The following is a 20,804-nucleotide window of genomic DNA, read 5'->3' on the forward strand; positions in this document are numbered from 1 at the left end:
CTCCAAAGTTCACTTTCATTAGTGCAAAGGTAGGGTCCCTACTGTTGAAAACCACAAAAGCATGGATCCTATGAAGCCAAGACGCAGGATTAACAGTACATGAAGCCTACTCAGCAAAAATATACTTGTACACCTGCTGAACCTGCCAAGCACTTCAGAACAAAGCCTCATTGTTCTAAATACTATCCAGTAAGTTTTATATAGAGCATAGTCAAAAATCCTGCTGTCTATACCTGTTTAACAGCATTGGAAACATTACCTCTGATCCTGTAGCTTCTGATATGGTGGAGTAGGAGCTCTCAGGAGCCCAGGAGATGCATTCTACCACGTGCTCGTGTTCCCGGAGCTCAGCTTTGCATTCCTTCGTCGCTACCACCCAGACACGCACTGTCTGGTCATTAGAACAACTGGCAATTAAGGTGCCATCCTGGTTGGGCCGCACCATGCGCACCCACTCCCTGTGACCCGTGAAAGTCTTCACACAGTAACTGTTCAACAGAGAAACACAGTGGGACTCAGTGAACACTGCCATAAACCCTCTAGACATGCCCTTCAAACCTAAGGACTTTTGGCCTACTCTTAGAAGATAAAATATTTCAGCATGCACGTGTCTACCCTGGCTGGTGATGTACAAGACCATAGAACAGTTCATGGGAAGGAAGGTGAGGGGAAAGAACTGACAGTCAAGAACTGGCAAAGCCTTGTTAAGGTAGAATGCAGGAAGCTCAGGGAAAAAACAAAGCTGACAGGACAGCTTGCACTGAATAGGTATTTTCAGAAGTAAAGACTTGCAGGTCATTCAGACAGCCTTCATCCAGAACTTTTAGCACATGGATGGTTTAAATAGACAAGGAAGAAGAAAAAATAAATCAGGAACCACCTTGATCATTGTCAAAAAGGTAACAGATTTTTCCTCCCTCCTCTTATGCTCCCTTTACACTTGTGGCTCACCACTGAATTCATATTCCTACATGGTCCTGAGTTATGGTGTTCTACCCTCATAGCTCCCAGAAAGATAAAAGCAGATAGTTTTAATTAGTCAGTACCAAACCCTAAAACTCTCTGCTATGATTTAAAGCAGAATCCTTTAGACTTACTCCAAAGGGCACAATATCTCACCTCAATTCAAATGTTTGCTGACATTCAGGATTTATGTGCCCCATTTCCTATGAACAGTGGTTCCTGCTTTTTTTTGTTTAGGTGCTGATCTTTAGCCTGAAGTGCACTTACCCTGTCTGGACTTCCCACATTTTGATAGTTTTATCCCTTGAGGCAGAAACTATATGATCTCCATTGGGCATGATGGCTACTGAAGAAACATTGTGATCATGACCTAAAAAGAAAGAAAAAAAAAAGTTTAAATCTTTATTAAGTGGTACTTTAACAGCTTTTATACAGCACACAGGACTTGCTATGCATTCATCTTGGGCAAGTAGCTACAGCAGTAGTGTACGTTTTATAGAATAGCATTTACATGTAAACTTGGGGTTTTATGAAATAATCATTTATATTTTTACAAACCAGAGAGTCCAGACATTGAGCATCCTTTAAAATGGTTTCAAAAATTTCTTTAAGATGTTTTAAAACCAGACATTCACCACTGCAAGCAACACTTCTACACACCTAAAGCAGCTGGAAGTTTAGAAGAGAGAGTTGCTACAGTGACTGTCTTAAAAACTATCAATTAGGTCTGATTAGAGTCTGCTGACACATCGTGCAAGCCACGCACCCACAATGTACAACTTCACCATTTTAGTTTCCATTTTCCCCACTAAGAACTTGGGGCCCCAGTAAACTCCTAGTGAAAAGCAGTCACACCAGCAATCAGGTATCTGAAGAGTCAGAGAATACCAGTGCCAGAGAAAGTATGGTACTTTACAACTCCTCACTTAAAAGATTAATTATTTTTACTTGAAACAGAGTTGAAGGGATACAACTGGCAACACAGGTGCAGCTAGTTCACCCATGCTTCTTACAAACAGTTCATAGCAATATACATATTGCACGTGTTCATACAGAGACCTTTAAAGGCCAAAAAAAGCAAGAAAATAAAGTAGTGTTACAGAGGGCTAGTAGCCAGCTGCAATGTCTGTTCTTCCTCTAAGAAGTGTTCTGTGGCATTTAAAGAACTGTACACACAAGAGTCAACAGCTTTCTGTTTGCTTTGGTGTACGTGTGTGTGTTTATTTTCCTGAGTCTCAAACATTCTCTATTCCTAATCTCCTACAAGAAGATATTCAACACAAGACAAGCAACAGTATAATAAATTGCTTTTACATCAAGATTATAAAATAAATAGTTGCTATCAATATTATAGCGTTACAGTGGCGGCTGGTCTACTTTCCCATCTTTTCCTGCAAGTTGGAGCCTAATGCAGAGGGCACTGTCCATTGTGAGCCTGGCACAGTATGTGCCAACACCTTTCACACTAATTGTTTCCTTCCTGAAGCAGTACATCAGGCAAACAGAGGAGTGAAGAAGGTAATTTTTTTACTGATTTGAAGGCACAGTTTTATTGCCTAGAAAACATTTTTAGCACTAAGCCTCTCAACTGCCATTTCATTTCAATACTGTATGATGCTTCCCACAGCACCGTGCAGAGCAGACTGGAGATGCTATTTCATTCCATAGACACTAAACATATAACTTATTTGCAGAGCACTCAATGCATCAAAGTAACAATGCTCTTTCTTTTGGACAATACTCTGGTTTATAAACCCTTCCCACATGAGCAGCTTTCCTGGATTAAAAAAAACCCAAACCAACCTCTCTTTACTTTACAGACTGCTAAACCAGTCCCCTTTAAACCTTACCATGCATAGTTCTGATGCACTCAAAGCCCTGGAAATCCCATAGCTTAATGGTCATATCAGCAGAACAGGAGGCCAACAGTTTGCCAGTGTGGTCAAAGGAAATATCTTGCACAGAGTCTGTATGCCCCTTAAGGGTTCGTTCAAAGTCTCCTGTCTCATAATCCCACACCTGACAAGTGAACAGAAAATCCATTAGCAGCAACCTGTTACTCTTTGTATTCTCCAGCCTTATATGTGCACTCTGCAGGCCAGTCTGGCACTTTATTCAATAATTAAATGAGCAAGAGGCAAAGACAGTCCTAAAAAGCCTAACAGCATAGAAAAAAAATACGCTATTTTTAGGTGATTTTGTTACTTATAAATTAACTGAATTAATACATTTTGAAAACTGTTTTCCAGCTAACTTAAAGCATTTTATACACAGCAGGAAAGTAAGTTCCACAGCATCTAGAAGTCTTAACACTCAATACCATTAAAAATAAAGATCAATTTAGAAAACATTGGAGAGAACATATCCACTTTGTACAGACTGGTTTTTTTCCATCCTCCTATAGAAGTTCCCTGACACCAGTAATACAGCCAGTTTTCAGGTGGTGGGGAAAGCACCATCTGTAACAATCCCCCCAGCCTCCCTTTCCCACGATTTACTATGGCTCCAGAATTTACTCACTGCTTCTGAACTAAACTGCAAATATTCTGCATACTGAAGAGCAACATCCAGAATGGTTTAGGGACTATAATCCAAACCACTCATAAGAGTCTGATATGCACATATTAATACATTACAGAAATGGTCAGAGATTAAATAAATTGTTGGTGTTAATAACTGCAAGATAACATGAGGTCACCATTCTCACCTCCTAATTAAGTCAGTCTTCTATCATCTAACATCAAACAAAAGCCTCTGAAACAAAACAAGCTCCGACAGATTTTATTGTGTCTCTCAAGCAAAATTAGACATTTCATTTTAAATTATACCCTTAAAAAGACAACACCCAAAAAAACCCCAAAAAACCCACCCAACAACAAAAACAAGCCATCAAGCCAATAGATGGCAATCATTGGGAATGCAACAGTCAGAAATTAAGCTACCCAGTTTGACTTCAAGAATAAGGAAATTCATCCAGTGTATCCATAAGAAGGAACAAAACCAAGCTAATTAGGCTCCTCTGTAACATCTAACAAACACTGAACTGTCACTGTTTCCACTGGCCCTGTCTGCTTGAAGAAAAAACCACTAGGCCTCTATGTTCAAGTCTGCTGCAGAAACAAGACCAGATTAAAGCTTTTCATCAACTAGGTCTGGCTGACTGTTTCTGTCTTCCCCAACAGGTAGTCACTATCAGAACTACTTGAATTTTTAAGCATATTGATTGCTTAGTATGCTACTCAGTGTTTTTCAGAACAGCACCTCTGCCAAATAGTTCTCAACCAGTGTAGAGGAGAATAAGAAGTATCCTTTATTGGGGTAATTCCCTTATATTGTGACATTCAAACAACAACAAAATGCCCTATCATAGATCTACTGGATGCTAAAATGAGAAACTACAACACATCTCTTAAAGCCACTGAGCATTGCAATAAAGGCTTGTGAAGACCACGTAAAGTTACTGAAAGTCACAGGGACTTCATGGGACTTGCATGTCCCCATTTAGAATCCATGGAAAGAATTCATTTTCCGTTAAGAATACGGCTGCATAGCCACTTCAACTCAGCTTTAAAAATAACCACTTCAGATAACTAAGGCAACTGCCTCCCTCCCTCTCTTCACCTCACTATACTGCTCTGCCATCCTCCTGCAGCTGAAGGCACTCTGAACTGTCCCCACTGACACTCAAGAGTCTGACACAACCAATCAACCCTCAGAACACACACCGAGCTTAAAGCACTGATGGCACAAGTTGCACATCTCTGACCAGCTTAGTTTGATTTTCTGTAGCAAACACACACCTTTATTGTGGCATCCTCTGAAGCAGAAACCATAACACTGAAAACTGGATGGAAAATGACTCGAGTGACAGGACTCCTGTGTCCACTCAACGCGTACTTCTCTGGAGGACGAGGAATCCACTCTTTAGGGTCTCGTTTCTGACCAAGGGGTCCCCCTGATGTAAATTCTTCCTTTGCTTCATTCAGCTTTGATTCTAATTCCATTACCTAAGTTAATTAATTTTAAAGAGACCATTCAGTTCCAGTTCTATACCAAGGTTCATCTTATCATAATCCACATAACAACTGGCTCCCAAACTCACAGTCAAGCAAAGATTGCATGGACACAAACTGATTACCCACATTCAATACTGTTGGCATTTTAAAAAAATCAAACCTAAGTTAATAATTTCCTGTTTATTATTTAATAATTTATTCTTCTCCAGCTTCACACATATTTTGACAGAAAAAAAAATATTCTATGAAATCACGTTCACTCAAATAACTGTGCAAATGTTTGAACAACTGTTTTGACAAACTATTGAAGGAGGTTGTGAGCAAAAAGGAATGCAGTAATTCATGCACAATACACCAACATTGCAATAACTGTTTGTATCCCTGAGATGACACATGCTTGTTAACCAACAGCAGAGAAACTGAAGGTGTCATAAAACCCTAGATCTCTTAACCTTTACAAAAGATAGGTCATTATTGTTAGCACACTGATTTTAATTTTTTTAAAGCTTTTAATGCACCCTAGATCCATTAAAGCATTACTAAAAAGAGTTTTGTATTGTCCACTTGCAGTAGGATCACTTATTCTAATGGACTGTCTGGAGTTAATGGTTTATTCCCATCAACGTCATAGTCAAAGACAACTGGCAGCACAGTTTTTACCATCTTTATAAACCAGGGCAGCCTGCTGGGGATGGCTGTTCAACCTTCCTGCTCACAAACTTGCCTTAAGGCACCTCTGCACATACAATCCACAAATGGAAGTCAAACAATTTTTATAAAGAAACAGAGGCTGTCTCTGCTAGCACTGAGATAGACAAAACATTTTCTAAAACACAGATTTTGCTCTTTTCCCTTCTCAAGTCCTCAAAATTCATCTTTGAGGCACCATTTTCTAAATCTGTACAGTGATGAATACTTGACTTAAGTCACAACTTCTAATACAAGTAAGTCCACCAGGTCTCTACTTACCTTCTTTTGTAATCTTATAACAGATGTCCATTTTTTCTCCAGAAGTCCAGCATACTTCTTATCTAACTCTTCATTCTGAGGAGAAGCATTTAAATAAATTAATAAATTCTAGTTCTAAAGGCTGTAGAAGTGTTTCTTCAAAGGCAACATAAACAGCTCATTTTAATACAATCTCTTGACCACAGAAAGAGGAATTCAAGCAACAGACTGATCAGTTTTATTAAACAGAACAACCACACTTCTCTTAATAGCTATGATTTACATACACAGAAAAACATTTTAAAATATATTTTTTAATTAAAAATGCTGCAGCAGTGCATATTAATGATGCTAAATTCTGCAAATAAAATCCTAGAACTAGGACTAAACTGGTATCTATGCTGCCATTTTCATTACTTGAAAGCTTTTTAAGTGCTCTGCATATCTGAGAATGTTGTACCGTATTTTGTTACAGGATTCCCCCCATCCCACTCTTACAAAACCAGCAGCAGGGTTGACTGCAGGGACCAAGATGTATACAAGTGGCAATTAGTTTCCTTTTTCAGATCCATCTACTAGAATAATTCTAAATGAGATGGAGAATAACAAAGGTACTGGGGAAATAACAATGGCATGACATACTCCATAAAATCTGAGGACTGGCTACCTCAGTCAGCGACCAGATGTTGATTATTTCAGCAGCCTGTAAAAGCTGGAGTTATCTGCAGCAATAATCAATACAAAATCTGAAATCCTTCTTTGTAGAGCTACACTTGAATCTTTCCAATTTACTGAAATAATTTCTGCCTCTAACTTTTTTTTTGGTAGTAATTTTACCATAGCCCCATCCAATTCAAATTTTCTTGCAAGAAAGTCATGTGAAACTTTTAGCAACTGCATTTTCTGTTTCCCTCAGGACCATCTAGCCTATTTATATTGCCTTTTTAACCTTTGGGAAGAGAAGACTTAATTGGGTTGACAGATAAGGCAGATAAGGGAATGGTATTAGCATTTTCAATTATAAAGTATAGTATTCTAATTTGTCATTTCTACTTATTTATTAGACACTGGAAGCAGATTGGAGAAACTAAGTCAAACTTAAACCAAGCATTTTGGAAAAAAGAACAATACAAGATTTATAAAGCGAAAAGGCAAGGATTTATCACAAGCCAGCACACTGAAGTCTAAGACTCAATCCAGGTATCTCCAAGGAAACTTAGATGAAATGCACACCACCTATGCTAGTAAGAGACAAGTTTAAAAATGATACCAAGAACTGTATGATACAAAGGCAAATCAACAGCAATCAGTTGCAAGACATGACTGGTCTAAGGCAGCAGAATCCCTACAGCCCAAGAAAACTGAGTTGCTCACCAGATCTGAGCAGCTCATATTGACTATTCAGGCTTCCCTTCTACTACAGGGGTAGCCAACTGGTGCGCAACAATTTCAGGCAACAATTTAACTACTGACCCAATTCCAATCACAAATCAGACCTCATTTGCTTTATATGATAAAGGAGAGGACAAAAGCAATCCTCTTTTATCTTCCTGTTTCTTAAACATTCAAGCCAGCCCCCAAATCTTCACAATCTTGCACCATGTCAGGTCTGGTTACAGCACAGTCTTCAGTTCTGTATTAAGTTTAGATGGAAATTCTATGTTTCAACTTCTGCCCACCACCTCTTTTCCTGTCACTGGCAGCATGAGAAGAGCCTGGCTCTGTCATCTGCACACCCACCCATTGTGTATTTATAAATAGCAATAAGATCCCCTAAGCCTCCTCTTCTCCAGTGCCAGCTCTCTCAGCCCCTCCCCACACAAGAGATGCTCCAGTCCTAGGAGTTGCTGCACTGAGTCCAGCCAAGGGCAATGTTGTTGGGTTTTTTATATACCATCTTCTATCACCTTTCTTATAAACTCACATTGCCTTTTGTTAGCTTTGTTTTCTAGCACCTTTCATCTTGAAATATCTGGGCACTCGCAGGACTTGGATCCTTAGAATTTCCATACAGGAGAGACTCAGCATTGTATAGATAAGAAGCAGAGCCAGACACAAACACAAAAAACAGTAAAAAGTTTTGCTCAGAAATTGCCACATCATCCAATGAATATTTTTTAAATTTGATGACAAGGCAATAAGCTGTGCGAGCTTTTAAACTCCACTTCTGAAACTGCACGAGCTAATAGGTAGATAATAGATATACATGCTCAGCATGGATGCAAATGCCATAAAATTACAAACTCTTTACTTAAAAGACAGATAAGAATCTTGTTTGAACTCACCACATCTAATTCAGCCTCCTTTTTAAAAACTGAGTATGCCTCCTCATAGCCATTGGACCGAAGGTAATCTGCTATTGCTCGATTTCTAAAAAACAAAGAACAGGATCTTCAGCCACAGTTCTGAAGGCAAGAGCAGAAGAATTGGTTCAGACTTCTTACGTTTGAAAAAAGCACAGTCAACACCTAAGTCTTCAGTGCAGTACACCACCCAGGGTTATTAGGTATGTTAAATCTCACTTCTAGTTAAATTACAGGAAGGGATACTGCCTGTGACCAAACATGCAGTGCTCCAAACCTTAAAATATTCTTCAAAATACTCCAACTTTGACACAAGACAATCACCAAACTAATCTTTCTTGAACCTCTCTCAAAACAGTATGCATTTGTTTTGGACTTACTCACAAAGTTTCAATATTGTTCTAAGACTTCAACAATCAGTCAGCAGCACCTTTTGCTGAAGAGAACATGACTAAGGAAACCCTGCATTTTCAAAACCTACTTCAAATTAATAAATATTTTCAATATACACAAAGAAAGTTTGCTTAAGAGAATTAAGCTCAATGTTCTAAACAGACATGAAGGTAAAATTTTCAGTTACTTTATCAGCCTCCAAAAAGAAGTCTAGTTTTGTTTTCTTATATGTGTGTACACACATATACAGAGAGGCTGGCTGGGAGAAGACACACATACTGCGATGTTTAAGTAAACTGATACACAGATGATTTTCAAAAACAAAAAAACTGAAGGGCATCTACACAAGGCATTCTCTACTGGAAAAGTGCTGTGTTAAGAAAAAAAACCCTTATGACAGACAAGAAAGACACCAAACACTAAATGACACTTTTAAAAGGAATAAACACCAAACCACAAACTTTATGTAAGTTTATGACACTGCATCTCCAGCAAGTCATTGCCACCCACCAGTCACTACAGAGGAGAGAGCCAACTGACACATGGAACTTAGCAGCCTATTCCTAGCCCTAAAATCCAGAAAGGATTCCATATCCTAAATTGAGTTATGGTGGGGGCGGAGTAAGTTTTTTTATTATTTTGTTTGGGTCTTGGTTATCTTTTTTTCTCTTTAAATATATAGTTTTCTTTATATAAATATAATATAGTTATCTTTAAATATAGTTTTAAATACAATTTAAGGAGTCAACAATATAGCACATTCTAATCAGATCCTTATACCTACTTCAGAGTAAAATAAATAATTTACTTAAGATAGAAGTAGAATTCACAAATCAGCTTGGAGCATGAGTGCAATGGGTTTGCTGCTTGCTGTAACCCTTTTGTACCTTTGTGACTGCACTCAAAACAAAAGAGAGGCTCACAAATTACAACAAATGTAAGAATCCATTTTTATGCCATTAACAACCTTAAAATTACATTTTCACCATTCCCAATTCCATTATCGAATACCAGCAGCTGTATCAAAAACAAGAGTACAAAGATCTAAACCATAACACAAGCTATTTGACTGGTATGTGAGCAGAGCCACTCTAAAATCTATTTGCAAACTGAAGTTAATACTAGAAGTTTAATGAAAATGTGACACAAACGTAAAATTAACCATTCCTTACAGCTCATCTCGTTGCCTTTGTGACAGCACCATTGTGGCTGCGATGTCAGGTTGACACAGTTCAGCAGTGGCTGCCTCTTCAAGATCTGAAGTCTTAGGAACCCTGGATCCACAATTCAGTCTGCCACAGAGTGGCTTAAATCAAAAGTATTTTTCCAGACGTGAAATCCAATAGGAAATATGGAGGCATTCAACAGACAAGATTCAATCCATCTAGAAGGAAGAGAAACAGACACCATTAATTTCCTTCAATTAAGCATTCAGGCATTCTGGACTCACTTGAAGATCTCTGGACTCACATGGTAAGGCCACTCTGCACAGAACAAACTGACTAGAACTGTAAAGGCCATTTGATTTTGCCAGTCTGGATTATGCCCTTACAGCACATCTTCAATCTAGACTGAGCAGCCCTGAAGGGACTTCAACCACTTTACTCCCTCTCTTCCCATCACTACTCTTTCAATAAACAGGGAGGTGACAGAAACGCCTTCAGTCACAACCGAATTCTAGTTTGTATACCATGCCATTGTATTTTCTTGTGATGACAAGGACCTAGGCCCATGAACAGCCTTTTTACACTCACTGCTTCTATCAAAAACCTGCCACCCAAAATCCTCTATCCTTATGCTAGATTTATCTTCTGTAGATTTATCTCTCTATCAAACTAAAGCCAGCAAGATTGATTCAGTTAATTTTCAACACTTATTAGAGATCAGCTAACACTCTTCTGTATCTTTCAAGCTTAGACAGAGCGTTTAAGGAAGAAGAGAACATTCCAGACAGGGACCATGGAAGATGCTACAGCCCACTTCAGGCCATCACCAATGGAATCAGGGTGACTCAGTTTTTCACTGTAGCTCATTTTTTGAATTATATTAGACAGTTCTGCAGGATTTATCCAAACAGCATCTTTAAAGGCTACAGCTGTAATTCAGCATATGAACTTTACAGGCAGATCATTACACAATCAAAACAGAAAAATTACTTTTTCTATTCTAGCTAGTCTATCTGAAGAAGTTCTGAAGAACCACATTCTAAAAGACAATACTCGCCTTGTCTTCAAATACATGTTAACAGTTTACCTACAGTTAATCTTTTATCTAGCCTATATTATATTATATATCTAGCCTATAAAGCAAATTGTTCAACAGATCTTCAACCTTCAGCGTAGCACAATTCACAGTGCAGAGCTGCCACAAGCCCGTTACTTCAGCTGGGTCAGACAGTGACGTGATGACTAGACACCTGACAGTGCAAGCCAGTTCAGAATGTAGGTGAAATATGATGTATTCAAGACACAGTTGAAGTCAGTCAGAATTGTGCCTTTCACAAATTGCTCATTTTCCCACCCACACTATTTAATATCTCCTTAAGCAGTAATGTGAATTTCAGTGCTCTTAGTGTACAATCTCCTTCAACTGGACAGTTTCAATCTTAGTCAAGGCGAGATCACCAAAATAATTTTAGCAGCACTGCATTTGATTTCTGCTCTGCAGGTACTTTTGGAAGCAACGTGATTACGAACAATGCAGAAGTTCACATTTCTTGTATACCTGACAATATATCTGTATATAACACATAGTTTACTCGAGTCATTAAGCAAGTTTGACCAACTGGCTTTTAGCAACAAGATAAAGTGAACAGGACAATACAGAGACTCAGAAGATCGTTCTTGGGTTTGTAGCAGCTACTTCACGACACATCTCCCCACTGCCTCTCTGCTAGACACACAGGTATGCAACCTTCACTATTAAAATTGGGTAACAATGCTGGTAAGGAGCCTGTTTTAAACAAAAGCCTTTCTTACATGAAAAAATTGAAGAAAATATTAAGCTTGTATCATTAACATCTACTAATCCATCACAGGGGATCAGGAGCCTGTTTCTAAACCTATCTAGGCTCTACTGTCTGCTTCAAAATAAGCTTAAGCTGCAAGTTGCTTGTATTTCACCCTGCTGGTGGATTTTCCACGTCAAATGCTGCACACCATAATACTGCACTGCAAGCCCTTTAGGACAGCAACAGTCCAAACAGGCAAGACATTATTTAATGCATTTGACCTCTTACCTAATAGCTATTTCAGAAACAATTCTGCTTAAAACTAATAGCATAGGCTGCATCCTTTCAGAGAACAGAAGCAAACATTTCACTTATTCTTGTCCCGTACCTCGTTTCCTGACAGGTAAAGAGGTAACTGGTTTTCAACAGATGCATCTTATTCACTACACAGTAGGAGTATTGCATAATAATTAATAGAAATTTAGTATTTATATTAAAAAATAATATACTGAAATTATCAGAAGAAGAGCCCTCTAGAGGGCAATGCTGCTATAAATTTAAGAACTGAAAAATAGAGGCTTATAATGGCCGAATCTCTGTACTTCAGTGTGAACATAGCAACGCTTCCAGTAGCAATAAACACTATGGAGAAAAACAAAATAAGGCACCTCATGCATAGCAGCACCATTTGAAGAACTCAACAGCAGAGCACAAAGATACAATCTTTCAAAATCTGCCTGTAGTACTACCATGGTAAAAATCCCAGTATTCAAAACAGAATGTAGTTTTTGTATTACAAACTCCCCCTAAGCAGTGAATGCCTCGTAAATCCAGCATCAGTGCAGTAATGCCAGTAAAAATCACACTCCAATACTTGGTCAATTTTGTCATCACACCTAGGAGATGAAACTATAGCACTTGCCTGAAAATAACGGCAACTGCATTTACAAGATGATCCTTGACACCTTATCTAGCTAGAAAGGCATTTTTCCCCCACATATAAAAAAGCAGCCCCACAGTTCTCCTGTATCCCCAACAGTTAACACCACCTGGCCTGCTCCATTGCTCTGACTCAAGACTGTTATTCAGAAACAGATCCTAGCACTAGGGAGGCTCCAACAGCCACAGGGCACAGCAGGGATTTCTGCTATTAGCAAATTACAGCTGATCCACAATAACTTACAATCAACTGGTCTACAGTATCTCACTTCTCTGATAAGTGCCTGTTCCAAGCACCCTTCTCAGTATTCCTGATTTTTTAACTATGAAGACACCTGAATATAAGGCAATGTATTTTTAGGGCTCCTTCATATACACCCTTAACAAAAGACAAAACAAAAAGAATGAAAATAAACAGGGGAGAAAAAAATCACCACAACAAACTAAACACAAACACCCAAGCAAAAAATGTAAAAAAAAAAAAATTAAATTAAAGCCCAAACTGATCCAACTATAATTATATACCTGTGCCACTTTTAGAAGCAACAGAGAATGGATTAATATTGTCCACTGCCTTTTCTTTAGCTGGAGAAGGCTTGGTGCCACACAGCCTCAGTGAAGCCAGACTAACCAGTCCTCCATTGCCTATCAAGGGTTGGAGTCACCACTGCGTTACACACAACCACAAACAGCCTCAGTAATGAGAGGAAGCAAGTGTTCAAAGAGAACCCTTGGGAAAAAAAACAGAAAGAAACAACACCTGATAATTACATCTTGCCCAAAATCAGTAATTTTTTATATCAGCAGCTTACTATGATTAAGGTGGTGTCAGAGCTGGATCTTTTTGGAAAGAAAACATCTTTGCATGAAAATTTTAATTTTTCTGTATTAAGTACAGGAAAAAAGACTAAAACTAGAGACATCCATGGAGTAGCAGCAACTTATCTAATGTAGAACAGTATATGCCTTTTATTAATGGATCCACTTACACTGCAAAACACTTCAGTTTCAAACTTTTTGACTCCATATCAATAGTCTGCATACATAACAGCACTGAGTGGCAAACCTCTGCATCTGTGCAGTCTCATAACAAAAGCAGGGTACAAGTGTCTTCAGCAAGATCTGTCGTTACAAGCATTTTACAGGTGGAAGCTACACCTGGCTCAACTTGTGACTGGACAGTCTGACATCAGGTGTTTGCCTCTCACACCCCCTGGCATTACAGTATGTGCTCAGTTTTCTAGAACCTACAGGTACCTGCTGGGAGAAGAAACTGCCACAACCCACTGCAGCTCCAGCAGGCTACTCTGCATGAAACACCACCAGCCACTCAAAAGCTGCAGGTAACATCCTCCTCAGCTCCATTAACTGTAGCATATCCTCAACAGACAACTGTGTCCAGTCTCAGCTGCTAACTCTGCCATTTAGCTGAAGATCAGCTTTTATACTTGGGACTGGCAGAAACGTCTGAGCAATAAGGTTAAAAGATCTCATTCAACCCTTACATGCTGTAGGACTGAAAGCCTACAAAAGAGTGACATACTACAGGATCATCTTTAAAAATAAAAGACAGGCAACAATCATCACAGGCTAGAGCTTCTTCCCTACACAGTCTTCTAAAACACGCAGAATGAATGATAAAGAGCAACAAATTAAGCAGAGAAACCTGAAAAGTAGAAGAATCCTAGTAAGGGAAGGTGGAAAAGCACAGTGCAAGTGCTTCTGACTTTCTCATTAAAAAAAAAAACAAAACTGGAAGACCCTGTGGTCTCTTCATGTCTAAGAATCTCCCATCTTCCTACATGGGAATTCAGAGATTCCTTAGGTTTTTGCAGGAGCCAGCTGCACTACCCACACTTACTGCTATGGAGACTGCAGAGGCTCAGCAACTGCCAGATGAGCCCTTCAAGATGGTCCCACTCTGCTGGTGGCTGAACACACACCTTGTGCAACTGGTTAGAGTTCAGGCACCCAGCTGAGTCTTACTACACACTAAAAGTGGACATCACAGATCTGATCTTTTACGTGGACGACTCTCTCCCTGAGGGTGACTGTGACATCCCAACAATTCAACAGTTTCTTCTTCCTGACTTTATGAAGTGAATGCCTATACTGATGTGTGTCAGTGTGGTTCAAGTACTTCCTAGATTACTGGATAACTTCACAGTAACCTAACAAGAGAGATCTGCTAACCATTCATAAGATGCACAAATAGCAAAATGCAACAGGTCAGCTGTATTTGTTAGCTTTTTGAGACAGCTATATAGATAGTCAAAGCAATAAGGTAGAGGGAAAAAACCCAAGCACTTCCAGGCAATAGAAATGTCATGCCAATAAATGATAAACCTTGGCTCAGAGGTATTTCTATGATAGTGTTCATACTTGCTTCAGGAGATATTTAACTATTATCGCTAAGTATTCTCCAAACACAGTCAAGAGATTCTGGAATTGCATTAACCCTTAAGCATTTTAGTCTCAATGTGCCAAAATACCTGTTCATTTACCCAGTCTAGCATCAAGAGCAAAGTTACTGGAATTAAAGTTTTTTAAACTGTCTATCCTGTATAAAAAAAAAAATTAAAAATCAAATTTAGTGTGTAAATTCCTTGAGTTCATTACATTTTTGCTTACCACAGTACACTGGATGCTAGAGTACTAACATCTGGTTTGAATGCATATGTCTAGTAAAGACACTGTGCCTTGAATTTGACATTTACCTTTTACTTATTAAAAGCTGATCATCTACTTTGCAAATGTACAAGATTAATCAGAAGTATTCAAACACCTGAAGACAGAAGTTTTAAAAATCAAAATCAGTTTCTTAGCTTTACCTACTCAAATGTTGTTTCTGGACTTAACCCTTGACTTATTGATTACTGTTGTTAATTACTTCATAGATTCTATCATACAAGTATTTTAGAGCAGGTCGAAAGTTTCATGATTTTTTGTTTCACCTAAGCCCTTTGTTTTACTGGTGTTATGACTTTGTTTTGTAAGAACTCATTGCTGCAGCTCTAACCAGAAGGTTCCATCTCTATGTGGCAGGGTACCATCCAACTCTTCTAAAGCTACACACATCATACTGTGACAAAATTGAAACCATAAATACTGAAGTCAAAGAAACCACTAGCTACTAGTTATTAGCTCATAAGTTACACCTTCAATAAGATGCTACACTGGTCCCTGCAAGGTTCAGTCAGGGATTTAGCATCCCAGAAAGCTTGAGACCTTTTGTCCTTTAAACTGCCTTATGGGAATCACACCAGGGACAGACCTGCACTCAGTGCTTCCCAGCTGCCAGCGCACAACAACCAAGCTTATGAACCTCTGCCCTAATGTTGTCATCAATGGGGTGTTTCAAAGTAAGTTCTTATGAAGCCCTTCCAAATCCAAGCGTACTCCTAAATGTAACCTGAAATACCGAACTGCATCACAATCAGCCTTATCATTCTCCTCAGTACTGTATCAGCAAGGTGAGTTCAAAGTTCTCCATTGTCTTTACCTTACTCCCATCAAGTGTGTTCCAAACACTGCTTAGAGACCAATGCCATAAACCAACCACTGAAATGGCTCAGCTGACCAACACCACCCCTTTCAGCTCTTCACAATATTATAGTAAAAATCACTCCCAATTGAGATATGATCCATCTAAATTGCAGTCTAGCAAGTTAAACAATAACATGTTTTATTAACAACAATATATACACCAGTAAACATAAAATATACAAATAAGAAATAATGTTTGTCAAACTCATCTTTCACTCCAGACCTCTGCTTGCTTTGCTAGACTTGGCTGAGCAGAAACCAGCCCCAATCCAACATGCACATGGTAGGGTTAAGCCTACAGAAATATTTGCTTACTAGCTACTAAAAAACGACATTCAACTTCAATATGTTCTGAAGTACTTTTCCTGTCTCCTGCACTTCCCACAGGTACATTAATCTCTCCTGTATTTTACACTTCCTCTCTTAACTTTTGTTTTTTTGAGTTAAATAAAAAGCCCAAACAGTTTCAACGTAATTTCTTGTTTTACAACGTCAGCAACAAACAGTTAAATATATCAGCACCACCTCAAGTTCACCCTGCTGCTGTCTAGCAACCTAACAACCACTGCTGACCAATCTGTTATTGCAGATCTTGGAATACATCTTCATAGCTTCTCCAGGAACTGAAAAAATAATTAAATTTCTACAGTTTTAATGACTGTTGCTTAGGCTCCACAGTCCTCCTTACAAAAACACAAGCTACATACACTAACCATGTAACTGTAGCTCATTAGATCTGAAATTAGAAGAAATAGATGGCATAAATCACAGAGCAAATGTATGAGCAGATACAGAACAGACCAACAGCTCTCAACTCCAGAAGTTTCTCAGAGCTGTGTACTGCTGTGCTTTAAGACGACTGTATTTTGCTTTCTTCTTGCAGAATCCTACTACGCTCATGAACTCAAGTATGAGACCATTCGCTTTCTGCTATTAATATATTAAGTATCATTATGACAAAATAATGTATTTAATAATATTCTACAATAATTTTTATTTGAATCAGAGAAAGTCTGACATATTTTTAGGTTGGCAGGTAAGGCTTACCTCACACTGAGTACCTGGTTGTTAAAAAGGCATACAAGTCATCACAAACACAAGGAATACACAACTGTGTTCACATTATGAAATCAATTAATCTTGATCTTTAAACCTTCATTTGTAATCATCTAGAATTCCACCAAAATATTCTTGAGTGCCCAGCTATATGCTACCAGCTTTCAAGCAGTTTCTCTAACACACTGTTCTTAAAAAATGTTCTGCCTGGAAGGAAGCTCATTGTATTTCCTTCTGAGTTTGTTCATGTATCTGAAATCCTAGTTCAGTCAGCTTCCTCTCTTCAGGTAATTTTTCAACCCCAATGAAAAGCAAGTAACTTATTAAGCGGTAGCAGAGACCAGAGCTATCAGAAGACTAACTGAATTAATACAATCAGAATTAAATTCCACAAACCTCTAAAAGTTGAAAGGATCCATTTATGCATTAATAAAGTAGAAACTTTTCTTGCACTGCCACTTGCTACATGGCTGGCACATCAGATCCTTGCAAAGTTTTTCAACAGTGTATCTTGCTTCATAACATATTAACAAGAGAACCTGAAATGGCTATTTTTGAGCATTTATTTGCAGGCAACTAGAGCTACAATCCTTTATGGGAGAGTAAGATTAAACTAACTGTTCTCTTATACCTGTAGATTATACTGCTAAACATTAGCAAATATGTAAGAAAGTATATAAGAAGAGTTTATTTTAATCCAGACTAATTTTTATTGGTCTGGTTTTTGTTTTAAACCCAGTAAACAAAAACCTGCTTTAACAAACTCAAGCCATGGAGTACGACACCTCTTCCCTAGAAAGAGGTTCTACCCAACAGCCATGCAGTTGTTCTTGATGTGGCAACTACACCTTATCCTAGAAAATGTTAGAAATAAGCACCCACAAGCCAGCAGGGATAAGTCCAAGAATAAAAGAAAGCTACTAATTTATGAGCTGGGCTAATCTTTTTTTCCACTTTTGAGCCTACACCAGTAAAGCTAATTGAAGGATTATGAAAAAGTATGCTCTAACAACTATCTTATTTTGGCCAATCAGAAGAAAAAGCAAATATTATCTGAATTACAACTCTGAACCTTATTTTTAATTCTCACTTTTTGTAAGACTGTTACATTCTGCAACTAAGTGAAGTCTTAAAATGCTCGCAGGTCTTAGAAGGATAGGACAGAGGGAAAAGGGAGAATATGTCAGAACAAAACAGGCCAAGAAAGAGAAGACTAGGCAGCAGGTCATGATACCCCCAGTCACCTCACTTCTCTTTTTGTTGTAGGAATTTGTGGTTGTGATGTGCTCTGGTACTGGAAATTACGTACCATTAGTACTCATCCCAGCCTTGCTAGTGTGATAGAAACACAAAAAGGAGAAATTCCAAGTTGGAACAGTGTTAGCTAGCCACAAGATTGTATGACAAGAATTGCGTGCATGATGTTAGAACTTTAACCCCATCCCCTGTCTGCTGTGGATCAGTATCAAGGTCAGAGGTCCCCCATCAAGCTTCCTCCACCCTAGTTTGTGCTTGCTGCCTACAAGTCCCGCAGAGTGAAAAGCAAAAACTTCTACTATTACTCATTTAATAGACACCATGTGTTTCAAAAGACTATATATATACACATTAATTACAACATCCTCTTAACAGATTGTAAAAGCAGTAGCATTTAAATAAACCAAACATTTCATCCTATCTTTTTCTCCACCCCCAAAAGAGGTGCATCAAGCACCAGACAAGCTACCAGCACTGTTCCTTCATTGAAGGAACAGTCATTACCTACAGGTAAGCAGGCTAGAATTTTCTAACTGATTTTCCTCTAGTGTTAAAGAACGATAAACTCAACACCTTTGCTTTAGCATTACGCTACTTCCATACTGAAAAACAAGGCAGAAGCAATCTGCAAGAGGGTGGGGAAAGAAACTTGTCTAATTAGACCAAAAGAACTTAAGATGCATGGAGCACAACAGAACAATTAACACTGGCACAAGAGGGAAGGTATCACTAGTCTTAGTCACAACAGCCACTGTGCTATCTGGGATGTAAACCAGCAGGACACCTGCCATAAGAGCTGTTCCCTTTGGCCCTGCCTGACAGGAGGCATGCCCGCTGACTCACCAGCAGCACTGGGGAGCAAGAGGTGCTCCAGAAAAGCCCAACTATGAACTCACCCAACAGGGACCTACTTAACAGCAGATCTGAGAAAATTACAGGACAGTCATTTGCTGCAGCACCACCTATAAACCTCAACCACAATGGATTGTCCCGTAACTGGAAATACCTTTTCAAGACTGCAGCAAGTAGTTACTGGTTAAAAATATCAGGTAAGTCTTCTAGGGTCAATGGAATCACAACCACAAAGATTTATTTATTACATTTATTTAGCCACAATCCTTATCCAGAAGTCCATAAGCAGCCAAGTGAAACTGCCAGGCTCTCTAAGGGGCAGCACCAATAAGAAGGAAATGGCAAAAGTACTTCTAAATTAATCAATTAGCAAGTACTCTGAATTCCTAATGTTTATTTTTTTTATATATAGTTGTGCATGCACCAGTATACTTGATACTAGTCAGTATAACAATGCTGTGAACACACAATTTGCTTTGAAGAGGACTGCACATTTATAGTACTGGTGAAGTGGATCACAGCACACACTTATTTTCTAAGTAACATTTTCCTTTGAAATTTTCCTTAACAGTACATGCCAGCATGAAGGGATACCATAGGTGGCTTCCACGACTGTGAACTAAAAGCAACATAGCCTAAGTCACACCCATCTAATCCCCTAAAGAGAGAGTATGAGATTAAAAAAGAGAGAGAGAGAAAAAAAGCTTTTAAACATGCTGAATGAGACAAGCATTGCCTCACTCAAGTCCTGTCTCAGTGAGTCTTAAGAAGAAAAGGCCCTTCTTTAAACAACTCAGTAAGATATACATATTTGTTGGGGTTAACCTGCAGTACCTAGCAAGTTCACCAGGTTAAAACTAGAATTAAATTATTCATCAAATAAAAGCCATAGTTCTTTCAAATGTTTCTAATTTGTAATACTCGGTAGACCTCAAAATATGGTAGGAATGAGAAAAAGCACTGTTCTAAAATAAGAGAGGTTTAACCTAAGCTAAGGGTCCTGCAATGAGGCTGACAACACAGCTCCAGCTCAGATCCCACCACTGCATTTTCAGCACTGGCACAAGCGTTCCGTGCAGAAGATGACCATGTGAGCACTCCTGATAACTTGGACAGCATTTACAGTAAAAATCCTGAAGAAATAACTTCATGTAGTTGAAAACTAGTTTTAAACAGGTCAGGGTTATGTCTTAGTGTAAATGCCTATTTTTAAAAATTTAAATTGAGGTGTAACCTACTCCACCAGGCAGATCAAAAGGCAAATCACCATCTCCCATTAATGAAAACCTATGCTCAAACACCCAAAAGCCACATTAGGAGCCCCATTCCCCTTGTGTCAGGTAATAAAGTAGCTCCCAAGAAAGCCATTCAACCCAGGCAAGGCTTAATCCACTGAATAAGTTTTTAGCAGACAGGCAATTCTGCCAATGATATTTAAGCCCTTATAAAAAGGAGAAAGAGGAGACAAGCTATAACTTCACTAACAGATCTGTATGTACAGATGGTAAATAACTTAATTCTCCTGACAGAAGAAACCCAGGACCATTCGGATTAACACACACAGCTCTGATACTTGGAGAA

The 20,804-nt window shown here is 38.7% G+C and overlaps 1 protein-coding gene across 2 annotated transcripts in view; it reads right to left on the minus strand.

The window, feature by feature from the left end:
• The window catches only part of PAFAH1B1 (platelet activating factor acetylhydrolase 1b regulatory subunit 1), a 31,598-nt gene that overhangs the window by 6,892 nt on the left and 3,902 nt on the right, over window positions 1-20,804 (minus strand). For both annotated transcript variants that reach the window (XM_051635639.1, XM_051635640.1), the window contains exons 2-8: window positions 9,796-10,007; window positions 8,213-8,297; window positions 5,949-6,023; window positions 4,764-4,970; window positions 2,814-2,982; window positions 1,231-1,333; window positions 260-488 (exon numbers count right to left, since the gene is read on the minus strand). In XM_051635639.1, coding sequence (XP_051491599.1) covers window positions 260-488; window positions 1,231-1,333; window positions 2,814-2,982; window positions 4,764-4,970; window positions 5,949-6,023; window positions 8,213-8,297; window positions 9,796-9,827 — 900 coding nt within the window. In that variant the 5' untranslated portion in view covers window positions 9,828-10,007. The remainder of the gene's footprint in view (window positions 1-259; window positions 489-1,230; window positions 1,334-2,813; window positions 2,983-4,763; window positions 4,971-5,948; window positions 6,024-8,212; window positions 8,298-9,795; window positions 10,008-20,804) is intronic.

The sequence above is a fragment of the Apus apus genome, chromosome 18 (genome assembly GCF_020740795.1).
Source record: "Apus apus isolate bApuApu2 chromosome 18, bApuApu2.pri.cur, whole genome shotgun sequence".
In the NCBI taxonomy this organism is placed as follows: Eukaryota; Metazoa; Chordata; class Aves; order Apodiformes; family Apodidae; genus Apus; species Apus apus.